The sequence below is a fragment of the Pollicipes pollicipes genome, unplaced genomic scaffold, assembly GCF_011947565.3.
Source record: "Pollicipes pollicipes isolate AB1234 unplaced genomic scaffold, Ppol_2.1 Scaffold_6672;HRSCAF=7903_pilon_pilon_pilon, whole genome shotgun sequence".
Lineage (NCBI taxonomy): Eukaryota > Metazoa > Arthropoda > Thecostraca > Pollicipedomorpha > Pollicipedidae > Pollicipes > Pollicipes pollicipes.
Window position 1 is genome coordinate 118,295 of NW_023596917.1, and position 21,796 is coordinate 140,090.

Here is a 21,796-nt window from a genome sequence, read left to right on the forward strand (position 1 = left end):
GCCGCGGCTGTCGGACAGACACCCAGTCGCGGACTGCGGCCGGGCATGAGATTGGTCGCAGGATTGCGAACGGACCGCGCGTTATGACGAGGCGCACGCTTGTGCCAGCCGGTTAACTGGTGCTCTCCGCCGGCCGGGCCACGACAGGAATGGCAGCTGGGGACGAGGGCGGCACTCGGTCGTGTCCTGTCGCTGGCGGCAGCCACTGCCGGGCGATGCTGCCGAGTGTCAGACGGACGGCGAGGGCAGTGCTGTGGGCTGACCGTCCCGGCACCGTTGCGTTCCAGACATGCAGAAACACAGCTATCCGCGGCAGGCCTCGGCTCCGATCTTGAAGCGGAAGGCGTCTCGGTTCGGCATCTCGCAGGTCAACCACGTGCCGGGTAAGTACTGCCGTGAGGGGGACCATAGGTCGATGGCCCTGACGGCACGGCAGCCTTTTAGGCCGGTGGTCCCGCAGTGCGTGTAGCGTGCGCTGCAGCACAGCATTTGACCTCGGGTTCCGCGGGCATGACTGGGTTGCGCCGCCATGTGTGTGTCGTCTACCACCGCGTGCCATCAGCGGTGTCCCGCCCGCGCGCCATCAGCGGTGTCCCGCCCGCGCGCCATCAGCGGTGTCCCGCCCGCGCGCCATCAGCGGTTTCCCGCCCGCGCGCCATCAGCGGTGTCCCGCCCGCGCGCCATCAGCGATGTCCCGCCCGCGCGCCATCGGCGGTGTCCCTCCCGCGCGCCATCAGCGGTGTCCCGCCCGCGCGCCATCAGCGGTGTCCCGCCCGCGTGCCATTAGTGGCGTCCCGCCCGCGCCATCAGCGGTGTCCCGCCCGCGTGCCATCAGCGGTGTCCCGCCCGCGTGCCATCAGCGGTGTCCCGCCCGCGTGCCATCAGCGGTGTCCCGCCCGCGCGCCATCAGTGGTGTCCCGCCCGCGTGCCATCAGCGGTGTCCCGCCCGCGTGCCATCAGTGGTGTCCCGCCCGCGTGCCATCAGTGGCGTCTCGCCCGCGTGCCATCAGTGGCGTCCCGCCCCCGCCGACAGAGAATAGTAAGACGTCGGCGGCGGCGGCGCCCGGCTCGGACGCCTGTCTGTCGCTTGTCTACCGCAGTCTGGACAGCGACGAGGGGGACCGCGAGACCACCCACCTGCTGGTCGACCTGCTGATGAAGTTCATGGCCCGGCCAGACCAGGTCAGCCGTGCCCGTCGACCCGTGCGGGTCGACGGCGGCGGCGCTGGTGACGGTCATTCGTCATCCGTCGGCTGCTGACGTCAGCGCTCTGTCGCAGCCCGCTCTGCGGCGAAACAATGGCGACAGTATAGTGACGCTTCTTGTAGCTGTGGCTGTTGCCGGTGTTTGATCGTAATCCACCACGTCATCAATGTGCGATGTCTTCTTAGACGCCAGCGTCCAATGGGCGTGAGAAAAGTGTGCGTGCGTGCGTGCGTGCGTGCGCGCGCGCGTGCGTGCGTGCGTGCGTGCGTGCGTGTGTGTGTGTGTGTGTGTGTGTGTGTGTGTGTGTGTGTGTGTGTGTGTGTGTGTGTGTGTGTGTGTGTGTGTGTGTGTGTGTGTGTTGTGTGTGTGTGTGTGTGTGTGTGTGTGTGTGTGTGTGTGTGTGTGTGTGTGTGTGTGTGTGTGTGTGTGTGTGTGTTTGATTGTGTGTGTTTGTGTCTGCTACCGGATCGTCGCTTTCCACATTATAATATGTAGTGGCGAACCCCTTATAGTTAGTTACACGCCTGTGAAACCAGGATGACAAGTTTGGATTTCCGCAGTGCTCGCCCTTCCTGTCCGAGTGGAATGCAGACGACGCCACGTAGCCTCAGATGCTGCGTGCGTCGTAAATCCCTGATGAAAACAACGCTGGAGTCCGATCTGGTGCCGAGCCTCCCCATGTGCCCGCCGAGCTGGCTGCGGCCGCCGCCGGAGCCAGTGTCCTGTAGGTCCGTGGCGGGCTCACGCGACTCTGTGTTCGCTGACATCACTGACATCACGTGTTCGCTGTGTTCTCGCCCGTGCAGTATCGCCTGTTGACAGTGTGCCCGGCCGCGCGCAGGCGCCACCTGGCGACGACAAGCAGCAGTGCCGTAGCCAGCAGCTGGTGCTGCGTCATTTATCCATGATGCTCGGCTTCAATCAGACCGACAAGACGTTCTTCATGTCGCCCGCTCGCCTCAGGTGCGTGCAGAGGCGTGCTTCGGACCCGGGACCGATACTTGGTGACAGGCATTACATGCTGCAGCGATAGAAAGATAATACAAATGTGACGGGAAGTAAAGTCGTGTGGTATAAAATAATTGTGATCGAAAGATTGTGGTTAAACTTGCCAAAGCTGGTCAGTTTTGTATGAATTCTGTGTTGTCAGTTTGTGTAGCCTGATACACACCACAGCCCGCGCGGCGCCAGTTCGGACGCTAGATTGACAGAGGCTCTGGTCAGCTCCGATACAGATCTGGTCGGACCCATGCAATTGCACTGTAGGACCGCACGGAGCCGGCGCCGAGCGCCAGGCTGACCGTGCCCGGGGTCTGGCGCCATCGGACCGCAGCCCGCCTCGTCCGGCAGGTCGAAGGCGGCCTTCAACGCGTTCCTGTCGCACCTGAACCTGGTGCTGGACCACAACTTCCCGCTGGGCAGTGCGCTGCTGCCGCTGTGCCTGCCGGTGCTGCTGTACAGCGCGGCGCCGTCCCGCCAGAGCGCCGAGACGTCCGGCCGGCCGGCCTACAGTCTCTGGCACCTGGAGGAGCGCCAGCGCCATGACTGGCTCTCCGCCCTGCTCACCGTCCTCTACAAGGTACCGGCGACGCCCGCCAGACGCGGCCCCCCGTCCGTCCGCGACAGTCCAACCCGCCGCGAGCCAGCTGGTTCTTCCGCCGAGGGTCAGCTCACGCGCAGCGTTTGGATGAGTGAGGCGGTGATTAGGGTCCTGATTGTGATATGTGTGTGTAAAATCTCATGTCTCAAACGACCATCAAATGCTTCTGTGGCTTACATGACAGAACTACGTTGGTAGCATTTTGTGAGTGAGTGTAAAAAGGCTCGACTAATTGTCTTCGTGTGACTTCAAGTAGGACTTGAAGCTATCGCCAGTGAGATTATTCGACCGTTTAAGTTTATTGGCCTTTGTATGGTACAACTGCCAAATGACCACTGCATTCGGCGCGCCAGAAAACCCCGGTAACGATAACAACAATCTTTGTATCGTAAGATTATGTATCAGGCTCCTATGCTGGCGCTGACCGCTCCCAACGTAATGCTAAACTCGGTACGCTGGTCCATGTTACACTGACGCCGCTGAATAGCGTGCACACCAGTGGTTTCTCTCAATCCGACACGTTGCTTCATCTAGTCGCCACGTATGTCCTTACAATGTCAAGTAACGGGGAGCTTGATGCCTTTCGCAATTACATCACACAAAATCTGTCGGTTTCGTGTCGGTATTTTGATAATGCGACGTTGATTTCACATAATAAAACAACTCTAAAATGTCCATGAGTGAGCGCTACATGGTGTTTGAGTCAATCAATGCGGCCAAGCTGGAATAACCCGTTACGCTTTAAGACGGACTGGGGTGCAGCCTTGTCTTCCGTCGTCGGACTATCGCACACCTCAACTGACCTCATGACGCACCTCAATTTCAGCGCATGATTGAAACATGTAGGGTGCAAATCACGTGTGTGATGTGTTTGTGTTTTATCCTGTTTATGTTGTTTGACGGTACGATATTGCATGACTCCTGTACCCCGACACCCTTGCTGGGTTTAGTGTAAGTTCCTGTTTAGAGCAGCTTTTGCTCATGTTTTGTTCATAATTCTTCATGGTCATTAAAACCTTATAACTGCTTTCCTCGATTGCGATTTTTCGCTTTGTGCACTCAGTTTTTCTACGTACGTACCGGGGCTATTTGACCCGGTGACATCCGTGTGGCCCGGCTGCACCCTCCACCTGATACGGTCGGCTGCTCCTGCCGCCCGCCGCCTGTACGGACGGCCGCTTCTGACCCGCCCGCCGCCCCTGTGGGCTGCTTGTGGCCCGCCTGCCGCCGCCTGGCTTGTGTCGGCGCCGCTGCTCACGCGCCGGCCGGCATCCGCTCTTTGTCTCTATTCCCGGTGTACCCCGCTCTGCCGTCTGTCGGCACCGCTGCTCACGCGCCGGCCGGCATCCGCTCTCTGTCTCTATTCCCGGTGTACCCCGCTCTGCCGTCTGTCGCCGCCGCCCTCTGCCGTCTGCCTGCCCGCCTGCCGCCTGCCGCTGCCTGCAAACGCCGCCCGCCTGCCTGCCGCCGTCTGCTTTCTGGGAACGTCCACCTTACTCTTGCTGCTGTGCGGAAACTCGCTCCCATCGGTCCGCCGTCGCCTGTTCTCGGGGGTCGTCCGCCCGCCTCCGACTGCGGCTGCCTGGGAACGCCCGTGCCGCCCACCGCCGTGCGCTGTCTGGCGTGGCCGCCGCCGTGCGCCGGGACGCGGCCAGAACGTGAGCTGCGCTCCGTTGCAGTACCAGTACGGCGACCCGACCCTAAGCGGGCCGCTGCTGGCGCTCTGCCAAGTGGTGCTCAACACACTGCATCTGTGCCGACCGCTGGCCGAGCCGCCAGCCGCCGCCGCGGCTGCCGCTGCCGCAGCCGCCGCTGCTGCGCCGCTCAGTCGCATAGGTGAGCCGACGCGGGGTGGGAGCTTGGGGGGGGGGGGGCAAGCTGTCCCCGCCTCCGGCTATTGGTGGGACGGGATGTGAACGGCATTCGGCCTGCTGACCGTAGCGGGGCTTTGTCCTTTGTTGCAGCTGTTTTGTACCTGATGATCGTAGCGGGTCTGTGCCCTTTGTTGCAGCTGTTTTGTACCTGATGACCGTAGCGGGACTGTGTCGTTTGTTGCGGCTGTTTTGTACCTGATGATCGTAGCGAGACTGTGTCCTTGGTTGCAGCTGTCTTGTACCGAACGCGTTACGCTTACAGTCATGCCATTTGCTGGTGTGGCTTTAGAGATGTCAGTCACACACATGGTGCACTTCACTGCATATTTCATGGCGGCAAGCTTTCAGACGCGTAGTACGTTGCACCTTGTGATGCTCCTGATTCCTGTCCTTCCCACCCGCCAGGGCACTTTTCGAACAGCTTAAAAGCCTCACTTAACACAGCTAGCCTTCAAGCAGACATAGGGCGACCTGGCATCGGCGGCGGTCATGTCGCGTGAGCGGCCTGACGCCGCGTGTCTCCGGGGCAGGGTCGCTGCAGCCGGCCGCGTGCAGCCCGCCGCCGGGCGGGGCCGAGGACACGCCGCCGCTGACGCCGCGTCCGCCGCCCGAGCTGGCTCCGCCGGCCGCCGCCAGCGCCGTCGGCGACGAGTGGCGCCGCGCCCGACAAGACACCGTCTGGTGAGGGGCACGCCATCATTGCTGGCTGTGTCTGGCGAGGGACGCTATCACCGCCGGCTGTCTGGCGAGGCGCGCTCGAAGGTGTGGCTGTTTGTCTGGTGCGACAGTATGGTACGCTCGGCTGTTGCTGCTGAGATGAAGTCTCGGCCGGAGCTCATGCGGTGAGGCGCGTGCTGAGTGTTCGAGGCAGGAATGGCGTGCGGTGAGCGGCGGCTTTTGACGCATCTGGCGCCTGTTGGCGGTTCAAGAGGCATTCTGTGTGACAAGCGTACCAATGAACCAGTGAAAACGAGTACCGGTCAGTACTGGCTCGTAAGGATTTTTCGATCAAAACGAATTTGTCATTTGGTCTGGAGAGACGCAGATAGTGGTTCGGCTGACGGACCGATCCGCCACCCGCCAGCGGCCGCCCCGGGATGGCACCCATTCAGATTAGTGCAGCCCATGTGGTGACTGCAGTCAGCTGTAAAGCGGCCCGGTTCACCGGTCTCGCGTCTGTCATCCGCGCTGTGCGGCTGTTTGTGGTCTGCAGTCAGCTGTGAAGTGGTCCGGCTCACCGGTCTTGCGTCTGTCATCTGTGCTGTACGGCTGTTTGTGGTCTGCAGTCAGCTGTGAAGTGGTCCGGCTCACCGGTCTCACGTCTGTCATCCGCGCTGTGCGGTGTTTGTGGTCTGCGGTCAGCTGTGAAGTGGTCCGGTTCATCGGTCTCGCGTCTGTCACCCGCGCTGTGCGGCTGTTTGTGGTCTGCAGTCGGCCCACGTTTCAGATTCTGCTTTCTTCGCTCTGCGAAGATCTCGCGGTTGTGTGCGGTGTTGGTAGGCGTGAACTTTTGACGTTTGGTTGTTTTGTCGCCGTTTTAGTTACGGCAGCGAGGACGGCGAAATCGAACCAGAGCTGGAAGCCATCCCAGAGTCTCCAAAGACAGCTTCATCCCACCAAAGCTTCTGTGTAAGTGGTTTGGGATGGAACCATATAGTACCCGCATCCGGCTTACATATAACGTCCCATGTATATTTCGTAGGATTCGCTGGTGCCGCGTACGCCACCTGCGCTGGGTGCTCTCTGTATGTCCGCTTGAAGCACCGCACGTGCGTGACGGCCGCGTTTGGGCGCCGCCAGGGGTCGTTGGTGGACCTGGAGGAGGTGTCGCCCATGCAGTCGGTGCAGCCGGTCCGTGTCGGCTCCTTCTCCGGTCTCGGTGTGGTCGAGGTAGTTCAACCCATCTGCGTAGCCAATGAGGTCAGATAGACCGTTCTCGTCCGTCACATACAACGGCCATTGTCTTCAGTTGCTGCACCGTGCACTCGATTCAATTGAAAGTACATGGTAGCTCCAGCTAATGGACCGCCATTAATGAATGCACCCTTTTAGTTCTTTGCTTTCAATCTGAGTGTGGCCCCATACTTCTTGGATGGAGGTAGAATTACCCAAAATGATTGCACTGTTCGCTGAAGTGTAGTTCCGAGCTGGTCTTTTGCGCGTGATGGACGTGTTCGGCCGACTCCGCGGCGTTTGGCCGCCCGGCTCACTACTAGAGTCGAACTGGCGTCTCCGTCTCCGGGCCTGACTGGACTTGGTGCCGCCGCAGCTGGCCACAGTGGTGCCGGAGCTGGTCACCATGGTGGACCCTGCGCAGGTGGTCTGCCAGCTGGTGGAGCAGGTGCCAGCCGCCGACTGCAAGTACGGTACCGCGTAGGCCCGACAGAGAGACTGTAGACCTGCTGTCGGAGCGTGCTCTGGCGGTACGGGCTGCTCGGGGGGCTGTTTTGTAAGGAGTTAACGATAAATGCATATGTCTGTAATTTTTCTGCGGGGCCTATTTGTGTGAACATTATGTGGGGGAAGAAATGACCGCATATCAAATTGATAAGGCGGTGGTGATAGCCTTATTCCTCAGAGAAGAACCAGGAAAATGGATGTATAGATTGGTTGATAGTTCGGCGACATGTCTCTGTTGAAACGAGAGCAGAAGTGGTGATCAGAAGTTTTCTCAAATTGCTTGAAATTGTCCGTTCTATCGTAGATATGCGCGATATGACTACCTCCAAATGCGCTCCTGGGTGTCAACATAGTGTGATTGGGTACTGCTCGGCGTGACCTGACCTGAGCTGAGCCGGGCTGCGGCCGCTGCAGGGCGGCGCCAGCTGAAGAGAGTGTGGCGCTGGCCCGCTGCCAGCCGGCGGTCGCCGCGGTCGGTCCAACCGTACACGAGCAGCCGATCGTGTCTGCGCTCTCGCACGTCACCAGCATCGGCAGCGTGCCCTTCTTGCCCGGCGCGTCGCCCTTCGAGCACAGTGAGAAGGCGGGCAAATTCGCACCACTCGCGCCATCAGGGATGTGGGAGGGGTATTAATCCAGGCGGTGATCGGGGTCAGACAGGATGTAAACCAATACGATGGGGCAGCTTTGCTGTCGTGCGTTTGGAGCTTGGTATATGTGAACTTTGATGTAAGTTCTCGGCCGGCACCACTCGATGCGTGGGTTATGCCTGCAGCAGAATGTCTGTATCTGTGGCACTGGGCTGCGTCGTCCGGGACCGAGGGTTGCTCTCTGTAGGCGCAGTCTTGGCCATCCCGTTGTGACCTGACCCGGCGAAAGCGTGCCTGAACCTGACACCTGGCGATGTCGGCTGGGTGACAGGTCTCTCCCTGGAGGCGCGGTCTTGGCCATCCCGTTGTGACCTGACCCGGCGAAAGCGTGCCTGAGCCTGACACCTGGCGATGTCGGCTGGGCGACAGGTCTCTTCCTGGGGGCGCAGTCGTGGCCCGCCCGTTGTGACCTGACCCTGCTGAAGCGGGCTTGAACCTGACATGCCTGGCGATGTCGACCGGGCGACAGGTCTCTCCCTGGAGACGCAGTCTTGGCCATCCCGTTGTGACCTGACCCGGCGGGAGCGGGCCTGAGTCTGACACGCGATGTCGGCTGGGCGACAGGTCTCTTCCTGGAGGCGCAGTCTTGGCCAGCCCGTTGTGACCTGACCCGACGGGAGCGGGCCCGAGCCTGACACGCCTGGCGATGTCAGCCGGGCGACAGGTCTCTTCCTGGAGGCGCAGTCTTGGCCAGCCCGTTGTGACCTGACCCGACGGGAGCGGGCCTGAGTCTGACACGCGATATCGGCCGGGCGACAGGTCTCTCCCTGGAGGCGCAGTTTTGGCCCGCCCGTTGTGACCTGACCCGGCGGGAGCGGGCCTGAGCCTGACACGCCTGGCGATGTCGGCCGGGCGACAGGTTTCTCCCTGGAGGCGCAGTCTTGGCCATCCCGTTGTGACCTGACCCGGTGGGAGCGGGCCTGAGTCTGACACGCGATGTCGGCCGGGTAATAGGTCTCTCCCTGGAGGCGCAGTTTTGGCCCGCCCGTTGTGACCTGACCCGGCGGGAGCGGGCCCGAGCCTGACACGCCTGGCGATGTCAGCCGGGCGACAGGTTTCTCCCTGGAGGCGCAGTCTTGGCCCGCCCGTTGCGACCTGACCCGGCGGGAGCGGGCCTGAGTCTGACACGCGATGTCGGCTGGGCGACAGGTCTCTCCCTGGAGACGCGGTCGTGGCCCGCCCGTTGTGACCTGACCCGGTGGGAGCGGGCCTGAATCTAACACGCGATGTCGGCCGGGCGGCAGGTCTCTCCCTGGAGACGCAGTCGTGGCCCGCCCGTTGTGACCTGACCCGGTGGGAGCGGGCCTGAGTCTGACACGCGATGTCGGCTGGGCGACAGGTCTCTCCCTGGAGACGCAGTCGTGGCCCGCCCGTTGTGACCTGACCCGGTGGGAGCGGGCCTGAATCTAACACGCGATGTCGGCCGGGCGGCAGGTCTCTCCCTGGAGGCGCAGCCGTCGCCAGCCGAGTCCTGGCAGCAGCCGCGCGCCCAGAGTCTGGCCATCGCGCGCAGCGAGCCGGCGCCGGCCAACGGGGCGGCCAACGGCACCGAGCGCTCGCTGCTCGAGCGGCTCTCGCTGGTCTTCTCCAAACAGGACAGCCATGGTCAGTGTCGGTGAACGAACCGAAACAGAGGAGAGTCGTGTTTTCTCCGCGGCCGATGTGGTGGGAGTCGACACCTGCGTACTGTAGTGGGTGACATGGGCTAGCCTTCCGCAGAGTGCAAGAACCACACTTCGCGTCTGCGCCCCATGTCGACTCCTCCATATTGCTGGGAGTAGACGTCACGTGTGCGGGTGGGCGAGTACCAGACACCGGGTATGCACCTTCGTCTGGTCACCCGTCGTCAGAGGACCTTCCTTCAGTGCTCGGAGTCACCGACCGCCTGGCCGGTGGCGCACGACCTCGTGACGGCGAGGATTGTGCCAGTGGGGCGGGTTATGAGCTGGCCATCTGACCCTCTGAGAGTGAGGCGGTTTGTGTGACCCTGGCTCGTGACCGCGGCGGCAGGCCCTGGCGCTGCCGGACGCCTCGTCTCGTCGCTCCAGCTGCAGCTGGGCGCCGGACAGGCCGCCCCGGACGGCAAGAGTCGCGAGCCAGACACGCTGGCCAACCAGAGCAGCGCCAGCACCGAGGATGACGGTCAGTGCCGCGCCCGGCCGGGCTACAGATATAAGCGAGGGCGCTGAATTCATCCAGATCTGTGTCGAAACGTCACACGGGCTCGGCTGCCGACCGCGGCGTGCTGCTCTGGATCCACGACTGCTGTGAGCAGCTGCGTTACTTATGACCGGAGTGGTTTATGGAGCAGTTATGGAGCAGAGCGTTACTTATGACCGGAGTAGTTTATGGAGCATAATCCCACCACTGTTCAGACCACGAGTCTGGTCAGGATCGCGAGCTGAGGTCTTGTGTCATTACTCCTGAGTTTAGCTGGAGGCTCAGACTCAGGCCTGAGCGAGCTGTTACAGCCTTTCTTCGAGGCGGGTGTCAGCGCCGCTCAGTGATCCCGTCACCCGCCTTCAGTGCAGTGGCTGCGCGGTGACCGAGCAGGCTCGTGGCGCACTGTGAGCCGCGCGGTCCGTGCTGACACCGCCGTCCTCTTCAGCCGGCACACCCGGCGACGAGCCGGCCGTCCATCGTGCCTACATCAAGCAGCCCAAGTCGAAGAAGCTGGGCCTGAGCCCCGTGGAGCAGGCGGCCGCCGAGAGTCGCACGGCCAGGTGAGGCACGCCCCGCTCCACAGACGGCTAGGTGAGACACGGCCCGCTCCACAGATGGTCAGGTGAGGCGTGACCCGCTCCATAGATGGCCAGGTGACGCACGCCCCGCTCCACAGATGGCCAGGTGAGACATGCCCCGCTCCACAGATGGCCAGGTGAGGCACGCCCCGCTCCACAGATGGTCAGGTGAGACATGCCCCGCTCCACAAAAGGCCAGGTAGGCACGCCCCGCTCCACAGACGGCCAGGTGAGGCGTGCCCCGCTCCACAGACGGCCAGGTGAGGCACGCCCCGCTCCACAGACGGCCAGGTGAGGCACGTCCCGCTCCTCAGATGGCCAGGTGAGGCACGTCCCGCTCCACAGATGGCCAGGTGAGGCGTGCCCCGCTCCACAGATGGCCAGGTGAGGCATGCCCCGGTCCACAGGCGGCCAGGTGAGGCATGCCCCGCTCCACAGATGGCTAGGTGAGGCGTGCTCCGCTCCACAGATGGCCAGGTGAGGCTTGCACCGGTCCACAGACGGCCAGGTGGCGCGCGCCCCTCTTGGCAGATGACCGGTCGGCGGCGCTGCACCGGCACTCGCGCCGGCACGCCGGCAGAAGCTGTAGTTCTAGTTTGTGTTGTGCGAGCTCTAGGTTATGATAGTGGATGGGTATCCCAACAATATGCAGCCGTCGTTGCGATGTGCTCGATCCGAGATGTGCTCTTCCGTGGTCGACATTACGGGTAATACAATCTGACTCATTTGTGGATCACCTGATAACCTCCTGGCGAGGGCTGACCTTGGCCATGTCTTGTGGATGTGGTTGGTTGCAGGCGCTGCTCCGCACGGTAGTGATGCGGCCGGCGGCAGTGCCACAGGCCCCGCTCGGTGCCATAGTGGCGCTGGCAGGTGGCAGTACCACAGGCCCCGCTCGGTGCCATAGTGACGCTGGCTGGTGGCAGTGCCACAGGCCCCGTTCGGTGCCGTAGTGACGCTGGTTGGCGGCAGTACCACAGGCCCCGTTCGGTGCCGTAGTGACGCTGGTTGGCGGCAGTACCACAGGCCCCGCTCGGTGCCGTAGGGACGCTACCTGGCAGCAGTACCACAGGCCCCGCTCGGTGCCGTAGTGAAGCTGGCAGGTGACAGTACTACAGGCCCCGCTCTGTGCCGTAGTGATGCTGGTTGGCGACAGTACCACAGGCCCCGCTCGGTGCCATAGTGACGCTGGCCGGCGGCAGTACCACAGGCCCCGCTCGGTGCCATAGTGACGCTGGTTGGCGGCAGTACCACAGGCCCCGTTCGGTGCCGTAGTGACGCTGGTTGGCGGCAGTACCACAGGCCCCGCTCGGTGCCATAGTGACGCTGGCCGGCGGCAGTACCACAAGCCCCGCTCGGTGCCATAGTGTCGCTGGCTGGCGGCAGTACCACAGGCCCCGCTCGGTGCCGTAGGGACGCTACCTGGCAGCAGTACCACAGGCCCCGTTCGGTGCCGTAGTGACGCTGGCTGGCGGCAGTACCACAGGCCCCGCTCGGTGCCATAGTGACGCTGGCCGGCGGCAGTACCACAGGCCCCGCTCGGTGCCATAGTGTCGCTGACTGGCGGCAGTACCACAGGCCCCGTTCGGTGCCGTAGTGACGCTGGCTGGCGGCAGTACCACAGGCCCCCCTCGGTGCCGTAGTGACGCTGGCTGGCGGAAGTACCACAGGCCCCCCTCGGTGCCGTAATGACGCTGGCTGGCGGCGGTACCACATGCCCCGCTCGGTGCCGTAATGACGCTAGCCGGCGGCGGTACCGCGTGTGTCCTGTCGCTGTCATCCGCCTCACACCGCCATCCCCTGCGTCCGGCGGAGCTGACGGTGACGTGTGTGGGCCCGCAGCCGGTGGTCCCGCCGGGACAAGCCGGCCGAGGAGAAGCCCGCGCCCAACGTCAAGCAGTGCAGCCTCCGCGTCGGTAACGACTGTGTGCAGGAGAGGTGAGAGCGTCCTCCCTCTCCCCCCCCCCCCCCCATTCGTTTGTCTATTCTAAGTGACCCGCGATGGCTGACAATTATAATGATCCCATTGTTTTTGAACGTTGTTTAAAAGTCGGAAAAATCAAGTCAAACTATGTTGTGCTGTGTAGTGTGCCCGTTGGCCGCGTGGTGTCGTACGCCAGTAATTAAGATTAGTTGTTGAAGACTCAAGGCTCTCCCAGCTATTGATGAGTGAATACTTGAAGGACTAGACAGTACTTCCAGAATGATACCCGGTTTGCCGTTGTCCGGCTACTGTCCGGTGCCGAGCCGTCTGATCGTGCCCCCGGCCGGCCCCAGGTGTCCGCAGTGTGGCCTAGTGCCGAGCCGTCTGATCGTGCCCCCGGCCGGCCCCAGGTGTCCGCAGTGTGGCCTGGTGCCGAGTTGTCTGACCGTGCCCCGCCCGGCTCCAGGTGTCCGCAGTGTGGCCTGGTACCGACCGTCTGACCGTGCCCCAGCCGGCCCCAGGTGTGCGCAGCGTGGCCTGGTGCCGAGCTGTCTGACCGTGCCCCCGGCCGGCTCCAGGTGTCCGCAGTGTGGCCAGGTACGCGAGGACTACACGGAGGAGGAGCTCGGCCTCTGCGTGGTCGTGCTGGCCACGTTCGTGCACCGTGAGCCCTCGCTGGCCGCATGCATGCTGCCAGACATGCTGCGTGCCGTCTCCACGTAAGTCGGCCCGGCGCGTGGGCCGAGACCGCGGCTGCAGCTGTATTGGCGGTCCTCCGGGGGCGGCTGGCTGTGGCAGCGTGCATCTAGTGCATGCAAGGGACATTTTCAACAGGAGTTGAAAACGTCCGTTGGCCTGTCTTTGCACTGTTGTATGTGAATAGATATACTTCTGCCACAATTTGATTGTGGTAGTTGTTTTCTGGGTGCAAATGCCTTACAGGTTGTTGGTTTTAATTGTAGGGATATGTAGTCATAGACATCTCTCAAAGCACATTTTTCAGCATTTCATTTGCTGTGTGATGCTAAGTGGCCCCCCGATCTGCTCGGGTTGTCTTTGTGTCATCACTGAGTTCAAAGCGAACCCAGTGGCTGTATTACGCCACTGGTCTGCATCGCCCGGCTACCGCGTGTGAGCGACGACGATCTGACCACCGCTGTGTGCTGGTCGCCGTTGTGCTGACCGCCGCTGTGTGCTAACCGCCGCTGTACTGGCCACTGCTGTGTGCTGACCGCCGCTGTGCTGGGCGCCTCTGTGCTGGGCGCCGCTGTGCTGACGGCCGCTGTGCTGGCCGCCGCTGTGCTGGCCGCCGCTGTGCTGACGGCCGTTGTGCTGACGGCCGCTGTGCTGGCCGCCGCTGTGCTGACGGCCGTTGTGCTGACGGCCGCTGTGCTGGCCGCCAGCCTGGCCGGCCGCCAGCGGTACCCGTGGCAGTCCGAGTCCAGCTACAGCCTGCCCGGCTCCGTCAACAGCGTGTGCCGACAGTTTCTTCGCTGCGTGTTGCACCGTCTGGCCGCACACAACATGTTCTTCAAGCTCTTCCAGGTGGACATGGACGGTGAGCTGCCACCAACGCCCGTAGTCAGAGTGTGCAAAGATTGTATTTGGATTTAGTTTTTCAACCGTTTGAGTGGCAGTCTCTTTACGAAATGAACTTTGCCTCGCGCTTAGGTGGATCACGTTTTCGTGATGCACCTAACGCACCATCATCGTTTTCCTACGGTTCTTAATCAAATGGATTTCAAAATATTTTACCTTCGAACTAACTAGTGCTGGTTTGACTGGGTCATATGAAGCTCCGTAAGGTGTCCTGCACATACGTTATCATCATAATGAGACTGCAATAAATTCACATTAGTTAAACCACTCCACAGCATCTTTCAATGGGTCAGCTACTTTTCATGTTCTCGTCATAGTTTTAACAAACGTTCATGTGCTGCTTTTCAGTGGAAACGACGCACGCGTTTTACCGGACTCTGGCGCAGGCGCTGGCGGACTTCGCCGAGCTGAACACGGCCGCTCCTCTACACCATCTGCTGGAGGTCTGGAACACTGGCTCTGCCTCGCTGCGGTTTTCCTTGATCTACATCCATTGAAACCAATGTGCGAAATGCGCCTGGAGCCTGTGAGTGCAACGTGCGGATATTCTGCTGCGTCGTCTGTGATGTGTTATGGTGAATAGCGCCCTGTAGTGTTCCTATTCAGGATATCATGTTGAACTGAGATGATGGCGTTGCAGCGGCGATGCTGCACTCTTGCAGTCGCACGGTGCGGCTGCTCTTTTGTGACGCGGCGGCGATGCTGCACTATTGCAGTCGCACGGTGCGGCTGCTCTGTTGTGACGCGGCGGCGATGCTGCACTATTGCAGTCGCACGGTGCGGCTGCTCTTTTGTGACGCGGCGGCGATGCTGCACTATTGCAGTCGCACGGTGCGGCTGCTCTGTTGTGACGCGACGGCGATGCTGCACTATTGCAGTCCCTCATTGCGGCTGCTCTTTTGTGACGCGGCGGCGATGCGTTTCAGTACTTGAACCGTCAACGGACGGCGCCGTGCCTGGACGAGATGCCGACGATCCTGTACAACATGTCCGTGTACCTGGAGTCTGTGCCGCTGGAGACGGCCGGCCAGCTGTACGGGCCGCTGGTGCCGCAGCTGGACGTGCTGTTCCGCCGCCTGCTGCCCTGCCTGGCTGCCCTGCCGGAGCTCGACTCTCTGCTCGCCATCATGTGCTCCCTCCTCAAGATACCCACCGTTAACATGTACAAGGTTCGGCCTCAGCACGTGCGACTGTGGCAGCTGCACCGAGGCGCTGTGCACAGGACGCCCTCATTCAACACGTACACGACCCGCGTGGGGCACGGGCGAGCAAGAGCTCCAAGGAAGCGGCGATGTACGTGACATCTGCTCCAGAACCACGTAGTCCGTGGGGCATCAGCTGACGTGGCGCTACGTCCTGTTCTCAGTCCTCGGATCCGGCACATCCGTGCGTCCATCAGTGCAGGACCTTATGTACACCAGTGCAGGACCATAGGTTCACCAGTGTACGTCGTTATGTCCATCAATGGATGTCTTTATGTCCATCAATGAACGTCTTTATGTCTACCAATGAATGTCCTCACGTTCACCACTGTATGGCCTGTCCACCAATGTACTTCCTTATGTCCACCAATGAACGTCCTTATCTTCACCACTGTATGTCCTTAAGTTCACCAATGTACGTCCTTATGTCAACCAATGTACGTCGTTATGTCCACCAGCCCGTGGTGAGGCGCCTGGAGTGTTGGCACGCCTCCGTTCGGGCGGTCAGTCGCCTGGTGCTGCCCTCAGACGGTGCTGGAGCCGTTCTCCAAGGTGGTCAGTCTGCTGGTGCAGAGTCGGCCCATCGACTACCGCCGGCTGGTGGAGCTCTGCCACCTCTGCAACCGCGTCTTCAGTCGGGTCAGTGGCCGCCGCCGGCCGCCGTGTGCCGACAGTAGACCGGGCCCCCGGCACCGCAGTCCGGCACCTCCGCCACCTCCCTGGTCCTGGTCACCGATACAAAGCCGCACTCTTCTGTCATGTTTTGCCATACTAATGTTGGTGTTGAATTCCTGTTGAATTAGAAACTGCCATCAAATGACATTCCAGCGTCGAACTTGATATTTTTGAGTATAGACTTCCGCATACTGGAGCGAAAAAGCTGATGCTTAAATTTTGATCGGTGAGCTTTTTGACAACGGGACTAAAATATCGGTCGTTACACCACTGGTGTGCCCTTCATTTGACGCGCGTGACCCCCAGGAACGTGAGAAGCAGCAGCTGTCGCGTGTGGTAGTGTTTGAGCTGGTGCAGGCGCTCAAGTTCAAGTCAAACCCGCCCGATACCAACCTGCTGCTGCTGGTCCACTTTGTCGTGCAGGTCAGCTGTTATTCAGTTTCGTTCGTCCCGTCGGCCCTCGGCGCCCGTCGGACCTCACTGGCTGGGCCTACTCAAACATGGACTGGTTAAGCATGCTACAGAGCATTATAATTTGTTGTATTGTTGCATTTATGTAATGAAATGTTTTGTAATCTGCTAGAACTAAGCTGTTTCGAGTCAATGGCCAAAAAAGGAAGCATGGTTTGGTATGGATTATATTCCTGTCGGCCAGTAATGACCATTTTCGACCTGTGGGATGAAGGGCAGTGGATGACGGTGAAGCAAAACTGCGTGCACCGGGGGCCCACCCGCCGAGACTTACTTCGCATGAGGACTCCTGCACAGTGTATGTGCTGGGCGCTCTGACAGGGCCATCACCAGGCAACACTTAGGCCCCCTCGTGGCTGGTCCGTGAAGATCGCCTCGGACAAACGGGGCGTCGTGACGATGCAAAACAAAGCGGGAATGAGGCAAGAAGAGCGGATAAAGCAGAAAGTCGATGTTGTATTATCCTTCTTGCAAGGAAGCTGTTCACATTCCGCGGGATCCCACAACGCTGATTGGAGTGCAAGGTCTTTTCCCTTTTCCCGACAAATCTGTGTTTTTGGTAGCGCAGTCTGCCCGGGCGGAGCTCGGAGCTGCATGTATCGTGCCCATGCGAGGTACACCCCAGCGCCCAGTGCGACGGCACCGCGGCCGCAGTACGTGTCCCCCTGCGTCGGCAGGACGCCGGCGGCGCGATGGCGCCCAGCACGGTGCTGGACCAGGTGCCGGACCTCGGGACGGACACGGCCGGCAGCACGGCCGCCTCCGAGTGCATGCGGCAGCACCTCAACGACACGCTCGACTTCCTGGCTGACGTGCACACGCTCACCAAGATCAAGGTAGCCGCGACGGTTCAACTGCACACGGCAGCATGGTGGGAGCGCTCGGTCAGGCGCAGCAGGCGCTGGTGAACATTGGTTTGGTGGAAATGTAGATCACAATCAAACATCCCGCCATCTGGCCAGATTGGAGGCAACGGTTGGTAAACAGTATTGGATTTTGACCGAATATGGTGCGCTTCCTCTGGCGAACGGGGGAGCACTTTGACGACCCGCGACCCAACAGCTGCCAAAGTGCGTCCAACGTACGATCTTGCGTGATCGGATGATGCCGGTGGCATCGTGGCTTAGTTACCGCGTCACTTTTACGAGGTGGTGATCTCCGCTGTGTTGCAGACGGTGTTGCGCGTGTGTGCTACCTGCAGCAGACCTGACCGCTTGACCTGACGTGACATGTCCATGCCTGGTGTCGTCCCGCCTGCAGAGTAATTGCGGTGGTCCACTGCGCGGCCTCAACGAGGACACGATGGGCGGCGTGCTAAAGGCCGGCATCGCGCAGTTTGTGGCGCTGGAGATCAGCCGCGGCAACAGCAGGGAGAGCCGCGCCATAGGCCGCTATCTGCCCTGGCTGTACAACCCGCCCTCTCCCGTCCAGCAGGGGTGAGCTGTACAACCCGCCCTCTCCCGTCCAGCAGGGGTGAGCTGTACAACCCTCCCTCTCCCGTCCAGCAGGGGTGAGCTGTACAACCCTCCCTCTCCCGTCCAGCAGGGGTGAGCTGTACATCCCGCCCTCTCCCGTCCAGCAGGGGTGAGCTGTACAACCCTCCCTCTCCCGTCCAGCAGGGGTGAGCTGTACAACCCTCCCTCTCCCGTCCAGCAGGGGTGAGCTGTACATCCCTCCCTCTCCCGTCCAGCGGAGGTGAGCTGTACATCCCGCCCTCTCCCGTCCAGCAGGGGTGAGCTGAGCAACCCGCCCTCTCCCGTCCAGCAGGGGTGAGCTGTACATCCCGCCCTCTCCCGTCCAGCAGGGGTGAGCTGTACAACCCGCCCTCTCCCGTCCAGCAGGGGTGAGCTGTACATCCCTCCCTCTCCCGTCCAGCAGGGGTGAGCTGTACAACCCGCCCTCTCCCGTCCAGCAGGGGTGAGCTGTACATCCCGCCCTCTCCCGTCCAGCAGGGGTGAGCTGTACAACCCGCCCTCTCCCGTCCAGCAGGGGTGAGCTGAGCAACCCGCCCTCTCCCGTCCAGCAGGGGTGAGCTGTGCAACCCGCCCTCTCCCGTCCAGCAGGGGTGAGCTGAGCAACCCGCCCTCTCCCGTCCAGCAGGGGTGAGCTGTACATCCCGCCCTCTCCCGTCCAGCAGGGGTGAGCTGTACATCCCGCCCTCTCCCGTCCAGCGGGGGTGAGCTGTACAACCCTCCCTCTCCCGTCCAGCAGGAGTGAGCTGTACATCCCGTCCCCTCCCGTCCAGCAGAGGTAAGTTGCTGGCACGGCGCTCATGAACCGGCGGCTGGGTGGACAACAGCTTTATGAAAATATCGCCACTTGTGTAGCTTATCGATGCTCCGCCCGTCTTAAGCTAAGGCATACAGGCGATGTGCGTCCAATAGACGCAATACTACTGCATCAAAGCTGTCCCTGAACTGTCAAACTGCCTGACATTTTGTGTGGTGCGTGCCTCTGCCAGACCGAAGGAGTTTATCGACTGCGTGTCTCACATCCGGCTGCTCTCGTGGCTGCTGCTGGGCGCCATGACACACGCCGCCGTCATGGGCCCGCACGCCACCGTGGTGAGTCGGTGCAGCCTGCTCTCACCCTGCTGGATAAGCCAGCGGCCGGCTGCTCCCGTATCGGCTCTACTGATAGTTTGTCGCAGTGAATTCATCGAGATATTTGCCGTGTATTACCACTCAACATAGCTGATTTGTATCCGTTTGGCCGCTTCTGATTGTCCGCCAGAAGGATTGCTCTGACATTCCGGTGCCTTTAGTCGGTGTTCGGCTCGCCGCCTGCGCCGGCCGGTCTGGCGGCGGGGGCTGTGATGGCGCCGGTCACGGGCGCGGCCGTGCTGACCCCAGCCGCGTGGCCGGTCTGCGGACAGACGTGCCAGCCGGTGCCACTGGAGGCCAGCTGCCACATCGCCGACCACATCCAGGTGATCCTGGCGGGCTTCGCCGAGCAGAGCAAGGCGTCTGTGCTGCACATGAGCTCGCTGTTCCACGCGTTCATCCTGTGTCAGCTGTGGACCATGTACCTGGAGGTGGTGTCGGCTGGCCAGGCGCCGCCCGGGCACGAGCAGCACCAAGCGGCGCTCGCCATCCTGGCCGACTTCTGGGCCAAGGTCACGCCCGGCATCCTCCAGCTGGTCTCGCACTCACGCGTGGTACGTGCGGTCGGCGCCGACCGGTCCCGGTGGGCCTATCGACCATTGCTTTCATTCGCGGATGTTCAAAAGCCGATGGCGCTCAGCAGGGCGGGATATACCTGGAGAAGTCAGGGCTTCAGTGGGAGGCTCTTGATAGTGCGTCGCGTGTCTGCTGGCAAAACCGGCGCACAATTTCGATGTCCAAATTATAATTATTTCGAAGCATGACTGTCATGCTTCATGACATGACACGACATCATGTGGCACATGCTGCATTGCTGACAAATGACCAGCTGTTATTCGGATGTGTCGGAGGGGGGGGGGGGGGCTGTGGTTTGACCACTGTCCTCAGTTGTTTTATTTTGAAGCTGGAGTTCCGCAGCGTCATTGCTTCTCTATGTGGCCGTTATAAGCCGCCGATCTGTGCTGTCCTCTGACGCCTCGGACAGGCGCTCGTGCCGGTCGGGCCGGTCCCGTCCCGCCCGCCTCGCTCTGTCGCTGCCCGGCTCTCCTCTGATCCCTGGCTCCTCCTCACTGTTCAGCTGGGCGAGATGGTGAACCTGCACTTTCTGAGCTTGATGGAGGCGCTGGCCGAGTGCAACGCCTCCACGCTGGCCCGCCTGCTGCCGGTCTGGACGCAGGTGTTCTACGCGTACAACCAACAGGTGAGTGAGAGGCAGCACTCAATACCGCCACTCAAACCTGCACACACTGGTGAGCCGTAGGTGAGTACACTGAGCCAAAACTTTAACCGCCAACAAGGAACAGCGACCAGTTTGATCCTGCTCCCAGTGTAATATTTGGGTGGTACATTTTTGTCGAGTAAACTTGGGGCTATGATGTGCTTTAGATAATGGCGCGGTGTACTGGTTGAGATATATTGCAGCACGGTCATTCAGTTGATTATAAAATCAGGATGTAATTTTTAGCAAGTGTTGAGCAAGCTACAAACATATCCTATTTGGTAATTTTACCTTGTGACATTAGTCTTGGGTGGCAAGGATTGTCAACGGAGATGTAACTGAGATAATTCCTCTGTATTTACTCGGCAAATATACGCGCAGTTCCGCCGGTCAATGTGTTCTTTGTTTGCGTATACGTGGTGGCGAGCGTTATCGCTGTGACAGGTGCGTCGAGTCACGACAGTATATCTGTACTTAAGTGGGCCTCGTCCACCACTGCCGGCCTGCTCCTCCAAAAGGGGAGCTAGCCGGCCGAGCCGGAGATCCACCGTGTCGTGTTCTCCTCCACTGCAGGCTCGTGACCACCCCGGCGGTATGTAGCGTCCCCACGGCGTGGCTGCCCGCCCGCTGACCGTCGTGCGGGCCGGCCCCGACCTGAGCGCTCGGCTGACGGGAGCGCGTCGGCGTGTCTTCTGTTCACAGCTGCCGGGCCACCTGAGCGTGCGGCTCCAGAACTGCCAGTCGCAGCCGGCCGGTCAGGGCTGTCACCCGCAGGGCTGCCAGTCGCACCCGACCGGCGCCGGCGGGTGTGCGGCACAGCCAGGCGGTGCCGGCGCCGGTGCCGCCGCCCAGCGGCCCGGCGGCGCCGCCCAGCCGGCCGGACACAGCTGCCAACAGCTGCTGCTCAGCTGGATCCAGCGGCTGCAGTTCAAGATGGGGCAGATCGAGTTGCAGAGCTCGGCGGCCGCGCAGTTCTACACTGTCTGAGGCAGCTCGGTCCAACACGGTGTGAGGCCACACGGATTGGCACTGTGTGCGGTCGCGCAGATGTACTCGGTTTGACTACGCCCGGTACTCCGTATTGAGATCGTGCAGTTGTACTTGGTCTGAAGGTCAGGTCTCAGGCGGTCTCAGCCGGTTGGGGGGGTCGCAGAGTCCGCCGCACCAGACGCACGGGATGGTGGCGTCGAGCGTCATCCGTCGATGTGATGTCCCTGCCTGTGGCACCCCCGTGTGAGCGGCGAGCACCACCCGTCGATGTGATGTCCCCGCCAACATCCCCCGTGTGAGCGGCGAGCACCACCCGTCGATGTGATGTCCCCGCCAACATCCCCCGTGTGAGCGGCGAGCACCACCCGTCGATGTGATGTCCCCGCCAACATCCCCCGTGTGAGTGGCGAGCACCACCCGTCGATGTGATGTCCCTGCCAACATCCCCCGTGTGAGCGGCGAGCACCTTCCGTTGATGTGATGTCCCCTCCAGCATCTCCCGTGTAAGCGGCGGGCGCCAACCGTCGATGTGATGTCCCCGCCTGTGGCACCTCCGTGTGAGCGGCGAGCACCTCCTGTCGATGTGATGTCCCCACCAGCATCCCCCGTGTGAGCGGCGAGCGCTACCCCTCGATATGATGT

At 61.3% G+C, this 21,796-nt stretch overlaps 1 protein-coding gene across 1 annotated transcript in view; it reads left to right on the plus strand.

Moving 5' to 3' along the window:
- LOC119107035 (protein unc-79 homolog) overlaps positions 1-21,796 on the plus strand; it is a 53,098-nt gene extending 31,302 nt beyond the window's left edge. The window contains exons 28-52 of the mRNA XM_037230388.1: positions 288-383; positions 1,034-1,182; positions 2,048-2,169; positions 2,557-2,785; positions 4,462-4,572; positions 6,481-6,570; positions 6,950-7,053; positions 7,495-7,655; positions 9,165-9,335; positions 9,741-9,872; positions 10,339-10,453; positions 12,314-12,409; positions 12,974-13,114; positions 13,799-13,953; positions 14,343-14,437; positions 14,921-15,163; positions 15,725-15,835; positions 16,178-16,294; positions 17,020-17,178; positions 17,603-17,778; positions 18,804-18,906; positions 19,218-19,499; positions 20,024-20,146; positions 20,867-20,914; positions 21,038-21,796. Of these exons, the coding sequence (XP_037086283.1) occupies positions 288-383; positions 1,034-1,182; positions 2,048-2,169; positions 2,557-2,785; positions 4,462-4,572; positions 6,481-6,570; positions 6,950-7,053; positions 7,495-7,655; positions 9,165-9,335; positions 9,741-9,872; positions 10,339-10,453; positions 12,314-12,409; positions 12,974-13,114; positions 13,799-13,953; positions 14,343-14,437; positions 14,921-15,163; positions 15,725-15,835; positions 16,178-16,294; positions 17,020-17,178; positions 17,603-17,778; positions 18,804-18,906; positions 19,218-19,499; positions 20,024-20,146; positions 20,867-20,914; positions 21,038-21,151 (3,443 nt within the window). The 3' untranslated portion in view covers positions 21,152-21,796. The remainder of the gene's footprint in view (positions 1-287; positions 384-1,033; positions 1,183-2,047; positions 2,170-2,556; positions 2,786-4,461; positions 4,573-6,480; positions 6,571-6,949; positions 7,054-7,494; positions 7,656-9,164; positions 9,336-9,740; positions 9,873-10,338; positions 10,454-12,313; positions 12,410-12,973; positions 13,115-13,798; positions 13,954-14,342; positions 14,438-14,920; positions 15,164-15,724; positions 15,836-16,177; positions 16,295-17,019; positions 17,179-17,602; positions 17,779-18,803; positions 18,907-19,217; positions 19,500-20,023; positions 20,147-20,866; positions 20,915-21,037) is intronic.